At 34.1% G+C, this 18,658-nt stretch overlaps 1 protein-coding gene across 6 annotated transcripts; it reads right to left on the reverse strand.

Moving 5' to 3' along the window:
* Positions 1 to 546: 546 nt before the first annotated feature.
* On the reverse strand, positions 547 to 18,232 carry LOC145933486 (RUN and FYVE domain-containing protein 2). 6 transcript variants are annotated; one of them, XM_083033216.1, is made up of 12 exons: positions 18,015 to 18,232; positions 14,685 to 14,863; positions 14,506 to 14,615; positions 13,861 to 14,068; positions 13,583 to 13,746; positions 13,317 to 13,479; positions 13,118 to 13,234; positions 12,827 to 12,967; positions 10,674 to 10,771; positions 7,533 to 7,749; positions 6,378 to 6,629; positions 547 to 1,477 (listed from the first exon to the last, which is right to left on the reverse strand). In XM_083033216.1, exons 1-12 carry the CDS (start codon positions 18,202 to 18,204, stop codon positions 1,337 to 1,339), a joined length of 1,980 nt encoding a protein of 659 aa, XP_082889342.1. In that variant the 5' UTR covers positions 18,205 to 18,232; the 3' UTR covers positions 547 to 1,336. The 6 variants fall into 6 exon arrangements, with proteins under 6 accessions (XP_082889342.1, XP_082889343.1, XP_082889340.1 ...); XM_083033217.1 differs by having other exon boundaries at positions 14,685 to 14,882; positions 18,015 to 18,125; XM_083033214.1 differs by lacking the exon at positions 18,015 to 18,232 and adding an exon at positions 15,413 to 16,725.
* Positions 18,233 to 18,658: the final 426 nt, after the last annotated feature.

The raw sequence follows: 18,658 nt of genomic DNA on the forward strand, positions 1-18,658 counted from the left end.
ATCGATGCCATTATGGTAGAACTTAAGTAGAAAAGTGAATCTCAGTTATTGCATTGCTTTAATCAATCGATCGTTTGTGATGAGATGTTTGAAAAGTCTCTTCGGCAGTATTTAAGAGTTACAAATTGATCTCACTATAAGTTTTAATACATCCAAAGATATAAGTTTATGATGAAAAAAGTAAAATTTTTTAAATAGATTCTAAAAGCAAAAAATTACGATCTTTTCGTATATATTACCACAACGTTAAATGACAATTAATATAATTATTATGAACGTTTAATCAATTATTAGATCAGCTGCTAAATTCTTTAACGACATTTAAAGTGTACTTGCGTAGGATCGTCAAAGATATAAATTGTTTGCACGGTAAAATCTTTAATTAAATTATTCTCATTTTAAATAAAACACAGTAGTACGTCTTCATAAATATTGTCTAGAAAAGATTACAATGAGATAATATATATATATATATATATTTCTATTTAATTTTAGCATTCGTATAATATAAAACATTAGAAAATACAGAATAAATAGTAAGACATATACAATTTAAAAAACCATTTCATTTATTTATATATATAATATATGTATGTATATGTATAATATCTCTTTCAGACGGTATAGAACATTTTAAAAATATCGTTGTACAGGCACGCGTTTGGACACTGCAGCACAAACAAAGCTGCAGTTTCAATACTTTACTAATCGATTCTGAGTTTGATCACATCGCTGTATCTTATCTTGCTCAAGCTGAGCATAATAGATGCATCTACTATCGAAACGGTACTTACTAGAAGCAAGGTGCAACGTCAAATTTTCATAAACATTTATACAATCTAATTAATTTATGCCGTTCGCGGCGTTGTCAGTCAGAGATAGTAGTTGTGCAAAAAGTGAAACAATTTTTTCTACGACAAAATAAAATATTATACGCTGGAAAAAATTAATTCTAGCAACTGTATTTATATGTATATATTTGTCATTTGTAAACTATACTAGATATTATGTTGCAGTCATAAAATTTGATAAACTAAATATTTCTTTAACCTCAATCATATATATAAATTCTAAAATATCGCGAATATTTTTGTAAAAAAAAATTATTTAACACGGAACAAAATATTGTTCACGGCAGATTGATTTGTCCGTCATCACGTACGTCCAATGGTTACGCATAACATACCGTAAAAAAAACATATACAAACATTTGCGGACTACATTTTCGGACAGATTCTCATTCCAGGTTTTCGATTTTTTTTCCCGAGACTGCGCTTTGGACTGAAATCTCTGGTGAACAACTTGCTTACGAGAAAGAACAATAGCACGTAAAGTATTAACGCATCACCGAGTCACGGCTAAATAGAAATACGTAACATTCATCACAAACGCGCACCGGTTTCGCTGAGTTCGGCAAGACTGTAGTATTGTCACTGCAGGCGTTACAGAAAATATTCCCACAATTGCGGCAATGGTGCTATAACAGAAATAATATACAAACATCTATTATTATTTTATTTTAATTATTAAACTTATCTTAATCGATAAAGAAATAATTTTGTATATTATAAAAACACTAATATATCTAATATATACTGTAATATATTTATATTATGAAAATGAGATATATAAAATATAATATCTGATAAGATATATTATTTATTAAACAATACATAAACATATAAATAAAAAAAGTCAATATTTTTATATTAATACTTGTTTTTAGAAAACAGAGAAATAATTATCGAACTTCAGATTCGTCTTATAAATAGTAGTGAGAGTACATTTGCAAATAAAATCTAATAGAAAAGAGCATATTCTAAATAGACATAATATTCTTAAAATATATAATAATCCGCAACTTCGAACATTTGAATATATATACATATGTAATAAATTGATGAAGTATGTTATCTAATTTCGCTCTTAAACTCAATGCAATCTAAGAAACAATGCAAACGATATTTATAGTGTATTATTATTAGAATTTTTATCGAAAAGTAAAAACTAAAATAAGATATTAATTATCTCAATGCGATGTAAACATAACACATTTCAATTAATTCTAAATACAGCTACATTCTAGGATTTTAACTGAAATGTTTAAACCGATAACAACTTCGCGACACATAAAGCGATGAGTTTAGTCTGTCTCAGTCCCATATTCTGAAAAGTAAAAACCTTTGTAACGTAGTTCGTAGTTACGGATTACGTGTGCTCGTTGCGGGTCAAAAAAAAGTGCATGCCCGTACCTGAAGCTGGCACGCGGACAACAGCCGGAACTTTTTGCACGCCAGGGATACTATTGTCCGCGCGTCAACTTCAGGTAAGAGAACGCTTAATACTTTTTTGCTGTATTTCTTATACAAGTCATTTCCATGTGAGGGTCGTTAGATTGTTGAGGCATAGACGGACACGGAACAGGACTGACTGGCAAATTGGAAAGTGACTTCGACGGATGAGAAACAACGAGGATAATGACATGATTGAAATAAGATTTTGCGCGTCGATTTTATAAAAGCATCGCGCACTTTTTCCCTGAATCATGAATACGACAGATAAAATGCAAAGAGATACCGGTCGAAAGCAAATATTGTACAATATCCTGTGTTTTGTCAATACTATTCTGCATTATTCAATTCATCCTCCAATGTTTCGAAAACGCAGCTAGCTCTCTTCTAAAATAAACGTAGAGAATTTATCATTGATTCATCGCGCGTGCAATTCGCATAGATTTCCAAGTCGCGACGGGAGGCAGAAAGCGGCGCGGTCCGTCTTCGTGTTTATTTTGCACCCCCTGCCTCTGCGCCTCGTTTCCTCATTACCGGGTAGTCTTCATTTTCGAGCCATTACCGCCCGTCTATTATAATAATGTGGTATTCGTACTCTGAAAGCCCCGAAAGAGAAATAACGGCGGGACCGAGGTGCGCGACCACGATTCTAAATTTTACATCTAAATTGAATCCCTTAAGTGAGACGGTCGAATCGTCGTTCCCTCCTTAGCGTGAGACGATGCGGGGGGGAAACGGGTTGCCCGGTTATTACCGGAAAGTAAGAGCCCGAATAATATCGTCCCGATAACCGATTTCCTCGCAAAGTTAATTATTGAACCGTCCCATCAGCATGACTTACGACCGGGACGTAGTAGATTGGTGCCTGCAACTACGTACCGGCGTACCTCAAGCACGCCTTATCTTAACCGTGATAGATACTTTCCAAGACGAATAAATCAGTCTGAGAGATCAGATCCGAGAGATACTGTCGGCCGTATGATTGGCCGTAGCGATCTATACATTATTCCATGGAAGATGACTCGCTTTGGCGCGGACGCGAAAGTCTGTGGTAAACCATCGAGAAGAGACGAGATCTCGCGGCTTTTGCCTTTGTAGCAACGTAACATCGGGCAGACAGGCAAACTCACTTTTATGCAATCGCATGAGCAGGGAAATGAGTTTGCGTTTCTGGAGTTAAGAGTTAAGAAGAACGCAAATGCTATTGCGCACTCTTATTTATTTTCACAGATGAAACAGCGGACTAAAATCTTATTTTTCCTTATTTTGCAATTGTAGTCGTTTATCAATCTCCGTCATAATTAATGTATTTGACTGTTAATATATTCCAAACAAATTTTCTTCTATCCAATTATTATTTTTATTGAAAATAAAGGAACAACGTAAAGAGTGAAGATTTAAGATGATTGCATTATCATAAATTCTCTATCATAATTTATCTCAGAAAATAGAGTGAAAAGAATACTAATTTTAGCACGTAGGGAGAAAATAAATATATTTTTAAAATATGCGTACTTTTTACATTATCTAGTATATGCTTCTTTATTTTGCTTCAAATTTATGCAACCCATAAAGGAATATTTTTACTGCACGATGCCATTCTATTGTCGCATCTATGCTCGTGACGGCGAACGGTATTCACTTATCAGCATCTGCACACGACTCGATATTGCTTATGATGATCCAATATCGCAAGTGTAACGTCATTGCTACCTCACGTAATATAATATCTCACGCGATATTTTCTAATAAGTAGAGATACTTTTTATTTCCAGGACGCAGGGGAGAAAGTTTGCTTTAAAGGGGAAGATATTTAATAATTTCTGAACAAAATATAAATATGTATATGTTATTTTGATTATAGGTACAAATTGGCATCCGTGTTTTACATATTAAATTATTGATTCGAACTAATTCTATCTGTTGGGAAATTTTTATATGCGGTTGCTGTATAGGATGAAACTTGACTGTCGTAATTTGCTGTTACTGGGAACGAATCAAAGCGCTCGGCGATGCATGAAATATAGGTACGAGAAAAGTTTTGCGTCGCTCGTTAACGTCATCGCGAATTCAAAATACCCACAATCCTTGCGAACTGTATCAAGCGTACTGTATAAAGCAATTGTCGGTGTGTGCACTTGGAATGTGAATTTATCGTCTCACAACGTGGTTCAACCAAGTCGGACGGAGCTTGCTGGAAGGAAGGTTATTGTTTTGCCTGCTTTTGCATGTTGTAAGTACGAAGGCTCGCGACCGCCCGGCCTTTTTCTTCACAAACATGCCCACACACTTTTCGAAGGTTTCCTCCTACGGTTCTTTCTTTGTTGCGCACCTGCCAAGAAAGGGGGTTGCTTGCCCACTGGCACGATTCCACTCACACATCTAGTCGTGCCACGGGTGGCCTATTCTATATTAAACAGTATGGTAATACACCTACGGGGCGAAAAATGAGTAACAAGGATACCCGAGCACAGCCTTGTTATTATGCAATAACTTACCACCCTTTCCTGCGCCCACCTTTCAACCCCCTTCGTCGTGCGCGCTCTATGTATTCTTCGAGCCGTCGGGCTACGTAAAGCAAGAGAATACTAGTCTAATGTATTTTATGGGACGAGCAACGTCTCTATCACATCGTCGACTGAATATGCATGCGAACGATGCATGCACAACGCATAATCACGAATGTATGTCGGGTGATGATGCAATAATTTCTAATTGGATACTCCGAAAGAGATAGCCAGAAGAAAAGACGTGAAAAAAAATATTTGACAAATGTAACGATCTATTAAAAGATAAGGCTAAACGAATTTTTTTTTTCTTTTCGTAACAATTTCCAATTACAAAGTCGTAAAGACACATGCGAGATCAATAAGTGGGTCAGTCACGCCGATGACAGACCAGATGTCAAATTGCACGCGACGACCCGATTCTTTCGCGGAGCTTTTGCGGCGAAGAATCAACTCGCTAATCAACGATTAGCGCAACGTCGGCAAGCTCCGGTGAACCGTATTTATCGCGCACGTCCGCAAAATTTCGATAAAGTCCTGACGAGCGCATAAATTCCGCCACGGAATTTATCCGTATGACGAATGCACGAATACGTTCGCCGTTGGCGCGCGCTTCCCTTATCGATGCACGCAACTGCAACGAACGGAACGATCAGATCTTCGCGAATACTTTAAGCGCTTGTACATATTTACGTGCCCGCGCGCGGTGATTCGCGTTCGAAAAATGTGGAAGCGGATTCATTGCCAGCTTTCGCCGCGAGCTTTACTGGGAGGATTCCGAAGGGAGGGAATCTCCACCGCTTTTGTGCCATGTAACGCGACACGTCTTCACTCTAATGAGCGAATTAAAAAACGGTACGGACGCGCGACGCGGTGCTTAACACGCTCGAGAACTTGTTTAAGCCGCTAATCCCTCAACCGGCTCTTATCTATCCGCAAATTCCGGCCCCTCATTACGGTTTATCGCGATTTAATAAAGGGGAAAGTTAGGTAAACGAAAGCCTTTAAGTGTAATTGCTAGCCCGAGCAACGCGCGATAGCAACCGCTATCTCTAATAATACGACTGTCGTGCATCAAAGTTGTTGCGCGCGAGGAGCGATTCCGATCTCGAGATCCTGACGACCTGACGAGCGCGCAGCTCTCGCGCACCATCAAGATCTTCCGCCAAGGGTAGGTGTATCCCCGAGATGCCGACGGGTTCTGCCCTGCCACGAGTCGATCGACCGTGGTCATTTAATGCGCGCCTCGTCTTGTCTCCTCTCCCGCGAGCTCCGGGACGGCTCCGGGGAATCCCGCATCGGGGAAAGCAGTAATTTCCAGAACGGCGGGGATAATTGAACAATTACGTACAGTGCGCCGCGCTTTCAGCCGAGCTCTCCGCGCGAATCCAGTTCCGTGAATAGATCGGATGAGCGAAGGAGGAAGGCAGGAAGAGAGACGGAAGAGGGTAGTTCGCGAAGGAGCCGGGATTGGGACGGAAAACTGGAAAGAAAAGGGAGGGAGAGAGAGAGAAAGGAGAAAGGGAGAAGAGAATGAGGGGGTTACGAAGGCGTGGGAGCAATTAAAAAGTTTGATTACCTTGCGACGAGTCATGTTGAACTCACGGCTGCACCCTTTGCATTGGGTGACCAGCCGATCGTTCGCCCAGGTTACCGAGCCCTCTTGCAGAGCCGACTGCTGCTGCTGTTGAGCGTTGTCAGCGGCCTCGCGCAGTTCGACTGCCGCTAATTTTGCCGCGCTCAATTGTCCCCCAAGTTCCTCCAGAGTTCGTTCCTGCTCGCTGCACACCTCCTTCATAGCGTAATATTCCTCCTGCAGCGTCAAGTATCTCTGGAACAACGGAATACCTATTAGTTGCGATTATCAGGCGTATGTATTTACTCGTCCGTTCGCGTTATCGCGTATTATTAAAGGCGAAATTGATGCTCTGATTAACTAAATGTTGCGACATGCAAGTGGAGCTTGCAAAATTGTCGCCTAATAATTAATACGTTAATTGAAATCGATATTTAAAATGTTGATTGACATGAAACGCTTTTAGATAATCTAAAAACTTCTGACTTAATTATATGTGATACGTATGTTTTTTTTTATATCGATTTTATTTATTATTTTTTCACATCTTTTCAATCATTTTTAAGGTGTTTTTTGCTTTCTTGATAGAATTTTCAGTTTATTTTTTATTTTATGATAACTTCATTTACTACTCTGATTTCCAATTTTACCTTCCAAACCGTTTGGAAATGGTAAATTTTTATGCTTCATACATTAACCGTAGTATCATTATATTTGAATGGACTCGGTGAATGATATTGCTTTACTGTATCGGAATTATAATTAATTTATTTTCGTCCAACGAAACCGTGTCAATTACAAAAAAAGCCAAGAGCGCGCACGTGGACACGTTTTAGGAATCCGCAGAGATAAAGAAAAATTTGATTAATTGAAATTCGAATAAATTAAGCTATTTCAGGATGGCAATACGTGAATACTTATTGGCAGTTCTATAATCGAAAGACGAATAAATCTCGATAATGCTTCGTCGATTGAATTAGATGCAGGCTTATAATCCATGCTGGCAGGTTTCGGAATGGGATTTAAATAGAAAAAGATTAAATCGCTGCGCGTTTTCCGCGAAGCTTTCCTTTCTTCGAGCTTACTATACGATAACGTAACCGTGAGATTTATTCGCCAAAGTATCCTTAAAAGGCAATACAGATCGCACGCATGTACCTCGGACACCCGTTTCAACTGATCGATCTCCTGATGTAATTGAGAGATCTTCTCCGCGTTAGAGATCGATGTTTCCTGCAAGGAGGTTCTCCATTCGCGCTCGAGTCGCAATTCCCTCTCGACCCCATTCGTCCGTGCTTCCCGCTCAGCAGCCTCGGCGCCCAGGATTCTCACCCTCTCTTCCGCTCCCGATCTGACACCATCCATCTCCTTGCACCTGATTAAGTCAAATCAATGATACTTAAACGTCGAAGATATAAAACTCCCACATCGTCAAAAAATCATACCGTTTAATTAAATCAATGATCTTTCACTCATACCTTGCTTTAAAATTATATTAAAATTGCAAATAGATCTGACAATGAGTGTAATGACGCATAATGTGTTACATCTAAGATGATCATTTTGTTCATTCAATATGGAACTGTCAAATAATGTCGATTATCTCATATAAATTCTTCATCGGCAAGTAATTGTTCGTTTAATTTGCGTATGATTTATTACTTATATTTATTTATTAACACAAAAGATAACATTTTCATATTATATGTTTAATTTAAAAATATTGCGCATTTATTTTTAAATGGGTCAAAATCAATGCTGCATCATAAACACGTTATAAGTAAATAAAAATTAATTTATCGGAAAACGCATTTAAGGAACTGTTTTGCGATCGCATAAAAATGAGAAATAGAAATTTGCAAATTAATAATTATATACGTATATGTAAATGATTTTATTCTTTTATATAAATATAAAACATGGATTCAGAAACAAAATTTTATTAAATTACTAACATACTTTAGAAACGTAATGAAAATGATTAAGTTATGAAATACTGCAAAAGTGCCAATCCAGAAAATTTATGTTTATAATTAATAATATATATTATATAATTGCAAGTGACATAAAACATTGTCCGAATATTTACCAAAAAATAGAAAATAGATATTTTCACATATTCTCTTCACAAATACAAATAAATTTAACAAAATAGTAAAATTTATATATATGCCAATTAATTTACAATTTTGGTTACAATTGGTAATGTTGGACATAACTTACCTTACAAGATTATTCTATATTAGCATTTACTATTCAAAAGTAAATAAAAGAAATTCTTTTATTCAACAATTATAAAATAATTTACATATTAAAAGACAAGCTAATAAACATTCTCTCTACTTTCAAGTCGTGGCACCTTACGTCTAATGTACGATTCTAGAATAAACAAACCGCACATTTTTTTCTATTATGAATTTATTTTCGTAGAGTTGATACAAGCACACGTAGTGTTAAAATACGTATAATGTCAACTGCGCGAGACTTATATGAGTACTTAATTGTATCAGTAATATATGGATATGGCACGTTTAATTAATCATCACTGAATATTTTTTTTTACTTTTGATAATAAAATAACTATTACTTCGAAAAGTATCTTATATTGTGTCAATTACAAATGTTGGTAATATGTATATAATAATTTAATTTATTCGAGGCGCTATTATCATGTAAACATAAAATCAATAAATTAATTGAAAATAAAATAATTTGATGACAAGAATGATCGCAGATCATAGACGATCAGTTCCTTAAACGCGAATAATTGATGATTAAAATAAGCATTTTAATTTAGATACCCAGATTATTTATATCCTTTCCTTTAATAATGAAAGACGAGCACAATGATAATGAGAAACTCATTTTTCTTCTACATGTCATAAATATAGAGAGATTATTGATATAAGATCCATTGACTAAATATTCCATTAAAAAGTTTTCGTATCGTGATAGCATTGATGTACTTTATTAATATAATTATGTCATATAAATTTATCGATTATTGCGAAAGACTTTCAAATATATGTTTCGACACAATATTAACACAACTACTTATCGATACAACTATTTGTAGAGTAACCATTTAGTGAAGGTTTGCCAATATCCCCGTGACGATAAGAGTGTATTATTTATATTTCCTTCACGTTTCTATAATCTATCCTATTTAAATCTGATATCATATTCGCGAAACATCTAAGTAAAAAATAAATCATTTCTAGCTAGAGCTGCCCATTTATCGACGTGCGTGCGTAATTTAATTATTGGTACCATTTGCTATCATATCAGAATACTGTAGCAATAGTTGATAGAAAAGTCTTATCATAACAATTATATTTGTACGTAAATAATGCCTGCTAAAATAGTTTGGTAACATCTTTAACTCTTCTTTCAGAAATAGTAACGTTACGTGAGAAATTCGAAAAGGATTACCAAACCCTTACATATATCAATTAACATTCTCCTAAATAATACTAATATAACAGCACAATATTTAATAACAATTGATTTTTAACTTTGAACAATTTCAAAGCGTATAATAAATACAAGTATTAACCCTTTTCATATTTGCTGTGATAAATTTAATTGTATATGACTATATAATTAAAAACTATTCTTTATGCGCAAAATTTCATTGAGTTCACATTTTCCGTAAAAGAAAAATAAAATAATAATACACGAAATATCTTACAATACATGTACGTACACATAAAAAAAAGTTACATTGTTTGCATTTTCGATAAATTAGATGTGCAATTGCTAACTGGAAAGAACAATAAATGCATAAAACAGATAGTAAATATATATTCTATAATAAAATGCTAATAATTATTTACAGCAATACGATCCGATTTCTGAAATATTTTGCAAATTGAGCAAAACTAAACTTTTTAAAATTTTTGATAATATTATCTCTATTCGTACATATTTGTTTTCTAAGAGATCCTGGGCGTTATAACATTAATACGCTATTAGAACATTGATTTAATTAATTCCAATTATAATGCTGCGTTTATTATATAAGAAAGTTCTCATCAAGAATTCACTAAACAGAAAGCTAGCTCATCAATGCAACTTTTATATTAATAAAGTTGATTAGATAAGCTCTACTTAGAAAAAAAAGTTTGTGTCTGACAATAAGTATAGAAATCTATAATAATAGGAAGCATAAAACTTTTTTTGATGTTTGTAATTATTATATTAAGGACGCTACTTTTAATCTCAAATAATTTAATCTGCATGTAATTTCAATCACACTTTATATATTAATTAACACTAATGAAAGACAAATAAACATACTTCTCATCCATTTTCTGGATGGTCTCAGTCATCGATAGTGTTTTAGCTTCCAGTTTTGTGATCAGTTCTGTCTTATGCTTAAGCGAGCCTTCGCACTCCTGAAATAAATATTTATTGAATGCAAGCGAAAAAGACGATTATGTTTATCCAAATTTCTACAAATAAACCTGAAATAATGCAATATAATGCATATTAATTTGAAAATTATTTTTATGATAATTAAACATATATGATAATATGAGTTTAATAGAGTTGATATATACATTGCTTATGTCTTGCAATTTGCAATATAATATTTGTCACATACATAAGATTTATAATATCTTACAAAATATATGATGTAACGAAATGTTTGAGAATTTCTTTAAATTTCATACGAGAGTTTTGTAAATCTGTTTATCTTACATCTATAATATCACTACTGATCGGCGAGTAATTCAAATTTATTAGAATTTATTTTACAAATATATATACATGTATATATATATATATATATATATATTAGATTTCTGATTTGCGTAGAACATTGTCATTTTAATAAGTTTTATTAAACTAATAAGATTATAAAAATAATTTATACCGAATATTGTATTATTGTTATTCTTTTTTCTTACATTATTATTGCAAACAAATTAATGTTTCTTACATCTCAATATAATCAGAATTATTGATTTAACAAATTGTAATTAATTATTATTTCAGTAGAAAATATATGTAAATGTACAGTTGAAATATTGTCATACTGTAAAAACTTCTACAAGAGAATTATTGTCTTGAACGTAACAGTCTGTACCAGTTTAAATCGAGCATCGATAATTCGACCGCAGAAAAGCGTAATCTACTAAATCATTTCGTTACACCATAATAATTATGCGTGCTTTGTCGATATAATAACATCGATAAATCTTTAAACAGAGCACTGAGTAAATGTCAAGTATAGACGACAACGCTATGCGCAAAACATAAATTGAAAACTTGACAAAATAATTTTACACTACTCTGTAAATGTGTATGTATACAAAATGTACGCCTCGTGTGCAACACCGAATAGCCGCGATATCTGAAGTGTTGAATCATCCACTATGGAATTAGTCGCACATGTAAGAGTAGGCTCTCTTTATTCTTTCGCAATTTGCTCGATCGTTGAATTATTCGTGGATATCTCGGAGGTAGAACGACTCTGTTTGAATTTGTCATTAGATGCTTTTGATAATTGCTCCTCAAAGGAGCGTTGATGATCGATCGTCGGCCGAGCGGACGCACTTTCCGCGGATGGACACCCTCTCAGAGAAGTAGGGCTAGGTTTATTAAGAATAGATTTCACTACACCACCTGGGGTGGTAGGGTTTCGTTTACCTTCGCCGTCCTTCATCAAATGATTATACTTCTCGAGGTTATTAAGGATCTTGCCAATCTGATTGGTCTTCGCGTGAAGACGGCTCACCATCTCGCCTTTTTGTGTCAGCTCATACTCACACTCCTACAAGGGAAATATGTCCAGAAACGGAAAATTTACGTGTTTGCCAAAATCTTCTCCAACAGAAAAGATTCCGGCGAAATAAAAGTTTCCATCATTTTCAGCAGATACAAAAAGCATCTAAATATGCTAATTTAATGCAGTAATAACCTACTTTGCATATAAAATGCAGTTTAATTATTCGCTAATAGGCATGTAGCTGAAATATTAAATCATTAGCAAAAATATTGATAAAACACGAAATGACATGAAAGAAGTTCTGTACTATAACTATCGTGATAACCGTTAAAAAATAAATTGTTTGATTAAAGCATTTTATAGGCGATATAATCATATAAGATTAAATGTATATTATATATTAAAACCGTGATACAGTACACTCGTCTGTATAATTAATTTATACACCGTTTATCACAAAGAAAACAACTTTATGTTAAACGAATGATTTTCTAAGATTAAGAAGAAACAAATTTATTAAAATAAAATTATTAATACTTTAAGAATATAAGCACAGTATCTTCTCGTACAGATATCAAATCATGACTACAATGAGATAATTTATAATTAATTCAGTTTAATATAGTAATTAAAATAATAGATATATGTATATACTATGTAAGTATACTATATCACGGGAATTAGAAAATTATTTAGTAATAGTTGCAAGTTATATCACCTGCAGCTTTTTGTACATTTCCAAGTTGATTAATTTGATATCCTCCAATTGTCGCCTTAAAGATATTATAGTATCTTGCTTCTCATGTATATCCTTCTCTAATAACTTCATAGCTACTTCCATTTCGGATTTCATGCTAATCTGTATGAAAGAAAGACAGTACTAATCAATCCTTACACTTTTATTTTTCGTGTGAATATTTTTTTAAATCTGTATTGTTGAAAAATTATTGAGAGTTATCACTGTAATATCATTGTAAAAAGAAAAAGAAAAGGATGGATTCTTGTCAACCTGCAACTCCAGTTCTTTCTCTAAATCCTGCCGAGATTTCTTTTCAGATTCTAATCTGCTTCTAAGTTCTTCTATTTCCGCTGTGGTTTCCGTTATTTTAAGAGGCACTTTTCCGTTCTGAAATTAGATCGATCTTTTAATAACAGACCAATCTATATATAAAACGCGCATGTTTAACATATATATAATATATATATACCTCATTTGCGTCTTTAACTTCTATACCAAGTTCCTTTTTTAATTGCCTGTTCTCTTCTTGAATCGATAAAATATTGTTCTTAGCAATAGCGAGATCTTCTTTCATAAGAGCATTTGTTGTCGTTAGAGATTCTACTTTAGTTTGGAGATTCGTTACTGTTGCGCTAAAATTGACAGAAGATATCAATTTTAAGCATCGAATAATAATACTCATACGTGTATATGCGCAGATCTTTGCTCAATACTTGCAAAAAATTAAATATTTACTTTAGATGCCGATTGAGCTCTTCGATATAATTCTTTTGATCGAGCACTGTAGTCATATTGTCGTTTTCGAGTTCCTCATCTGGAGATTCACCAGGTATATGATTACTGTTGCGCAGATATAATGAAAAGTCGATTACACCCTGTTGACAGTCAAGATCTTCTTCCTGTTACAATAGTTAAAATCGATCTTGGCTTAATATTATTATCGTTCTGGTCAAACGCATATAGACACACTTTCAGGTACACATGTGAAAGACGTGACATTAATCTAGACTGACCTTTACGCAAAAGTTGCAATCGATCACATTTAATCCAACTAATAAACCCATCACTACGATTGCCTCCTCGCTCATCATCAGAGCATCTGGCTCAAAATATTCAGATAGAATATCATCTCTGTGGTCTATTAAAATTTTGAGATAATCCGCTAATTTCTTTTGCATTAATGCCATACGCAACCAAGCACGTGCCCTACCCATAGCCGTCCTGAAAATAGTGATTCAAAATATTCTATGTCCTCTAATGTTCGAGAATTTGCTTATTTCCAAAATATTAATAAATCATATGATTTAATTATATAAATAATTAATTGATGTAATTATCAATATAGTTCCAAACTAATTCTGGATTAATTTAAAAAGAAAATTTCTTATTTAAATGCCGAGGATAAAAAATGGTGAAAATAATAATGGAAAAATCTTTTTAAAAACCATGATTTAAAAGAATATCTATACAAAAGACTTATTTATAATAAATATACTGTTTTTTAGCAAGAAAATGAGAACGTTGTACGTTGTATTCTGTTACCACAACCATACAAATACCAAAAATATATTATTAATTAATCATATATCGATTCATAGATAAACTCGGGCAAATAAATATGTATGTCACTTTCAAAATAGAAGTATGCAGTGATTTACCTAACAGTAGGTAAATCACGAATGCTGGATGTAATATCTTGTGCTTCAGAACAATATTTCTCTACGAGTTGAAGAATATCCCACAGTTCCTTTTTGGGTCCGAGAAGACCCTGAAATCGGAGACTGTTAATACCAACGTGAAAAATTTGCTCTGCTGTCCACATGACGGCAAGCTTTACCTTCTTCGGCCGTAAACCATGCCTAAGCACATGTTCAAGAACGATGAAAAAATGTTGCAATGGCATGTGATCAGAATCGAGCATACGACCATATTTCAAGGATGTTTCGATCAGCTCCTTGACGATTAGTTTTGAAATATTAACGAGATTACTTCTTTCGATGATCACCGGATCCCGTGCTGCAAAAACAATACGTGTCTGCTCTAATTTATAATAATAATCTCAGTTGATTCCTCGCGTCAATATTTAGAAAAATGGCATTAAATTCAACAGTAAATATCCTGAATATAAAATATCTTTTTAATAACTGTGTGGTTGCAAGATTTTTGGAATTTAAATAATATCAGAAAGTTTGCATAGCACAATATAAATTAATTTTTTGTATACTTCCCAGAATAAATAAAAATTAAATAAAAATAATAACATATATGGAATCGCAAGCCAAGGTTTGCAACAGTTTTTGCTGCTGTAAAAAATGCATTCCGTTAAAGCGACAACACGAAAGCGTGATAAAGAGAAAGAAATATTTATTTTTCTTGTGAGCAAGAAAAGCAATATATACTTATTTCGTACGCGATATAAATACGTCAACAATGAATTACGTCTCGCTAAACGAAAAAGAAAAAAAACGAGTTTAATATCCCCCCCCCCCCAAAATATATATATATATTTAATATATACATATATTCCACTAATTAAAACCGAGTGCAACAACATCGAGTACAGACACAAGCTGGAGACGTGCTGCAATGACGGTGGACTTGGTGGCATAATATCGCGAAGCTCTCGTTGTTCGGGAAGCTGTTGCTGATGATGATGATGATCATGATGATAATTAATACCACTAAGAGCGAGCGGCGGTGATGGTGACCGCTGCATCGAGTCTTGTAGCGAGAACTCGACATCCTGAAGCTCCTTTAGACAGAGCCACTCGCCGTCTACCGACACTCGAAAATTGCACAGATATATCGTGTCCTGTGCACCAGCCATATCTTCCTCCAACATGACTCCTCCGTGATGTACACCACCGTGATCGCCCGGTGGCCGCAGTTTCAAACTGGTCAGGGATTCCTGCCGCATAGAAGACGATTCCTCTTCTGCCGTCACTATCTCAATTCTGGAGATCACACGATACCTTTCGATAATCGTTCACTTGCACAGAAGAGGACTCTTGATTTGCATAAACTTTTATTTCTTTTAATGATAATTTTTAACTGTAGATTGGCTTGAAAATAATTTATTTATCAGAATTATAGATCTTTCTCTCGTTGTTCTAATAACGAGGTTCTCATTAATAATTAATAAACAATGAGTGTTGACTTGTTCTATCAATATATCTCTCTTATATATACATTCGTTAGTTTATGCGTAATATTCAAGATTTGTTCACAATATTGCATAATATAAAGTATATTTTTTCTTCTTCCCTCGTTACATCGATCAGCTGATGGAAAAATGTGTCGCAATGAATGAGTCACCAGTAAGTGCTGATATATTGCAGTCAAGCTTTATTACGTTATCGGCAACAAGAAATAGAAATTTGCATCCACTAGTTGTATTGCTCTTCTTTTGTCATTTTCTTCAAGTATTATCCTTTAACCATTCTTCGCTGATATTATTATAGCGGCAAATATATCTGTCTTGATAAGAATAGATTCAATTGCGCTGTGGATATCGAAGAAACGGCAAATAAAATCTCAGCTTAAGCGACGCAGAAACGATGAATGCACACCAATGAAACTACATTGTAGTTTCAGGAGTATTTGTTCACAAAACGGTAGATAAATGGGAATTTATGTACTGTGAAAAATGACTTAGAAATCGTACTAGTGTCGAGCGAGGAAAATTTCACGTCGAAGATAACGAGAATGTCGGGGACATGTAATATTGATTTTCCCGCTGACTTTGTCTCCACCTACAATAATCAATACGGATACCACTGCGCAGTGCTGCGTGGTGCTGCCATCAGGACTGCCATTGCTCTACCGATATGACAGTAACTTTGTATTGCTTCAGGGGTGACATAAGCCAGCAATTAAGTTTATTTACAAGAATTTTTATAAGCAAAAATTTAAAAAAAAATGTTCAAGAAATATTTCAAGGTTTTCTTTCATCATTACAAAGAAGTTTTGAATAGTTTCATATAATTGCGTACAATTTTATGCGTATAAAAACGGTACTATAAAATATGCATTTTAACATTGTCTTAATTAAATTATATTTATCAGTATTTTTTTTATTAATTCCATTCACTGAATCAGGCCAAACAGATGCAAATGCAGGTCTCTTCTATATTGAGAATTTAGCAATATAAACAACTTAACATTTTTGTATTTGTTCACGTTGCACTCAAATAAATAATCACGCACGTAATTGCAGAAAAATCAGCATTAAAAATATCTACACACGCTCTATTAATATATTGTATTAATATCAAGCTTTCTAATATGTTATATTTCAATTATTTTTCCGCTATGATTTGTTATGATCATGTAGCAAACAACTGCGCACATGTTAAGAATTGGCAATGTGATATCATATATATATCACTGTTTTCGTGGCAGTGTGTTATCATTCGAGATACAACTGGAGAATCGGTCAACACTTGAATAACAAATTAGTACCGTAAAAAAAACTGTTTATATAATCATAAATAACAGAAAAAAAATGTTAAAAGCAAATCTAGTATCTTAATAAAAGTATTTATGTATCAAAAATGGAGTAATAAATATAACATTAAATATAATAAGTATCATAATAATTAATCTATTTTAACTATTATTTATTTAATTATTTATAAATATTATAAATAGAGAAAATATAGAACTATGTGTTATATTTTTACAGCTAAAATAGCACAATTAGAACTTGTTATAACTAATACAAAACTCAGATAATCTGGTCAGAATACTCCAAAAAAAACTCGTACTTCCTAAATTATCAAAATCTTATTTTTCACAAATTCTCTATAGATCTGTCAAATAATGATATATATTATCAAAATGTATACACAACAATATATCTTTTCTGCCATTATCTTTGCAATAGGGTCATTTCAGTCGTTTATAATTTGACGCCCAATGTAATTACGCAGATATATTCGAATGTATTCTATTCTGCAGTAATTTGTAGACTCCAACTGGCACAAGAATAATTCTTAATAAAAAAGACATATAATTCTTAATAAAAAAGACACATGTGCGCGCACAGTATGTTTACTACACGCGTTTATTACGCGGGCGCCAAGCTGAGCCCGCGAGCGCGTAACTTTTAAAGAACGCGCCGAATCGTGGGAGCATGCACCAAACACCTAAGCTTCCATGTACTCACGTCTCGGCAACCACCAGGCATCCAGCTTTCTGGGTCTAGACACGACGAGGTCCGGCCATTTGTCCTCCCGTATAGAGTAACTCGATGGTGAACGCGAGACACTTTTCTCATTTTCATCAGATGCGAGGCTACCGGTGAGCGATTTCTCGGACGGGGATATTGGCAAACCGTCGCTACTTTCCGCGGCCATATTTACGTTTCCACTGTCGACCAGCGGCGCATGAGTTTACCGACAGTATATGTGTATGTATATGAGGGTATACACACACGTATATATTTCTTTGTGTTAGAACCTGATTGCCACATTCCTTTTGCCAGCACGTGGTAAGAATACTCGTCACGCGACGTCTCTACGCACGCCTTCATCAGACTCTTCTCAATGATCGCTGAATGGAAACCGGAGTAATGTGATGAAATTGAAATAAACGTAGCTTGATGTCATCTGCGAACGATGTTTGATGTGATTCTTGCTACGATCAAGAACTTGGACTTATTAAGAGATAAATGCAGCATCAGACTACAGTACAGAAGTGCGAGTCTGTATCAATATTTTTAATATTAAAGAAACAAAACTATTCACACAAAGGAAAATTAACATTTAATCAATATTTTTTCTTTAGAAATGGCAGATATGTAATAGAAAA

This window comes from Prenolepis imparis, unplaced genomic scaffold (assembly GCF_030444845.1).
Source record: "Prenolepis imparis isolate NDT839.2.m4 unplaced genomic scaffold, iyPreImpa1.0 SCAF_3, whole genome shotgun sequence".
Taxonomy (NCBI): Eukaryota; Metazoa; Arthropoda; class Insecta; order Hymenoptera; family Formicidae; genus Prenolepis; species Prenolepis imparis.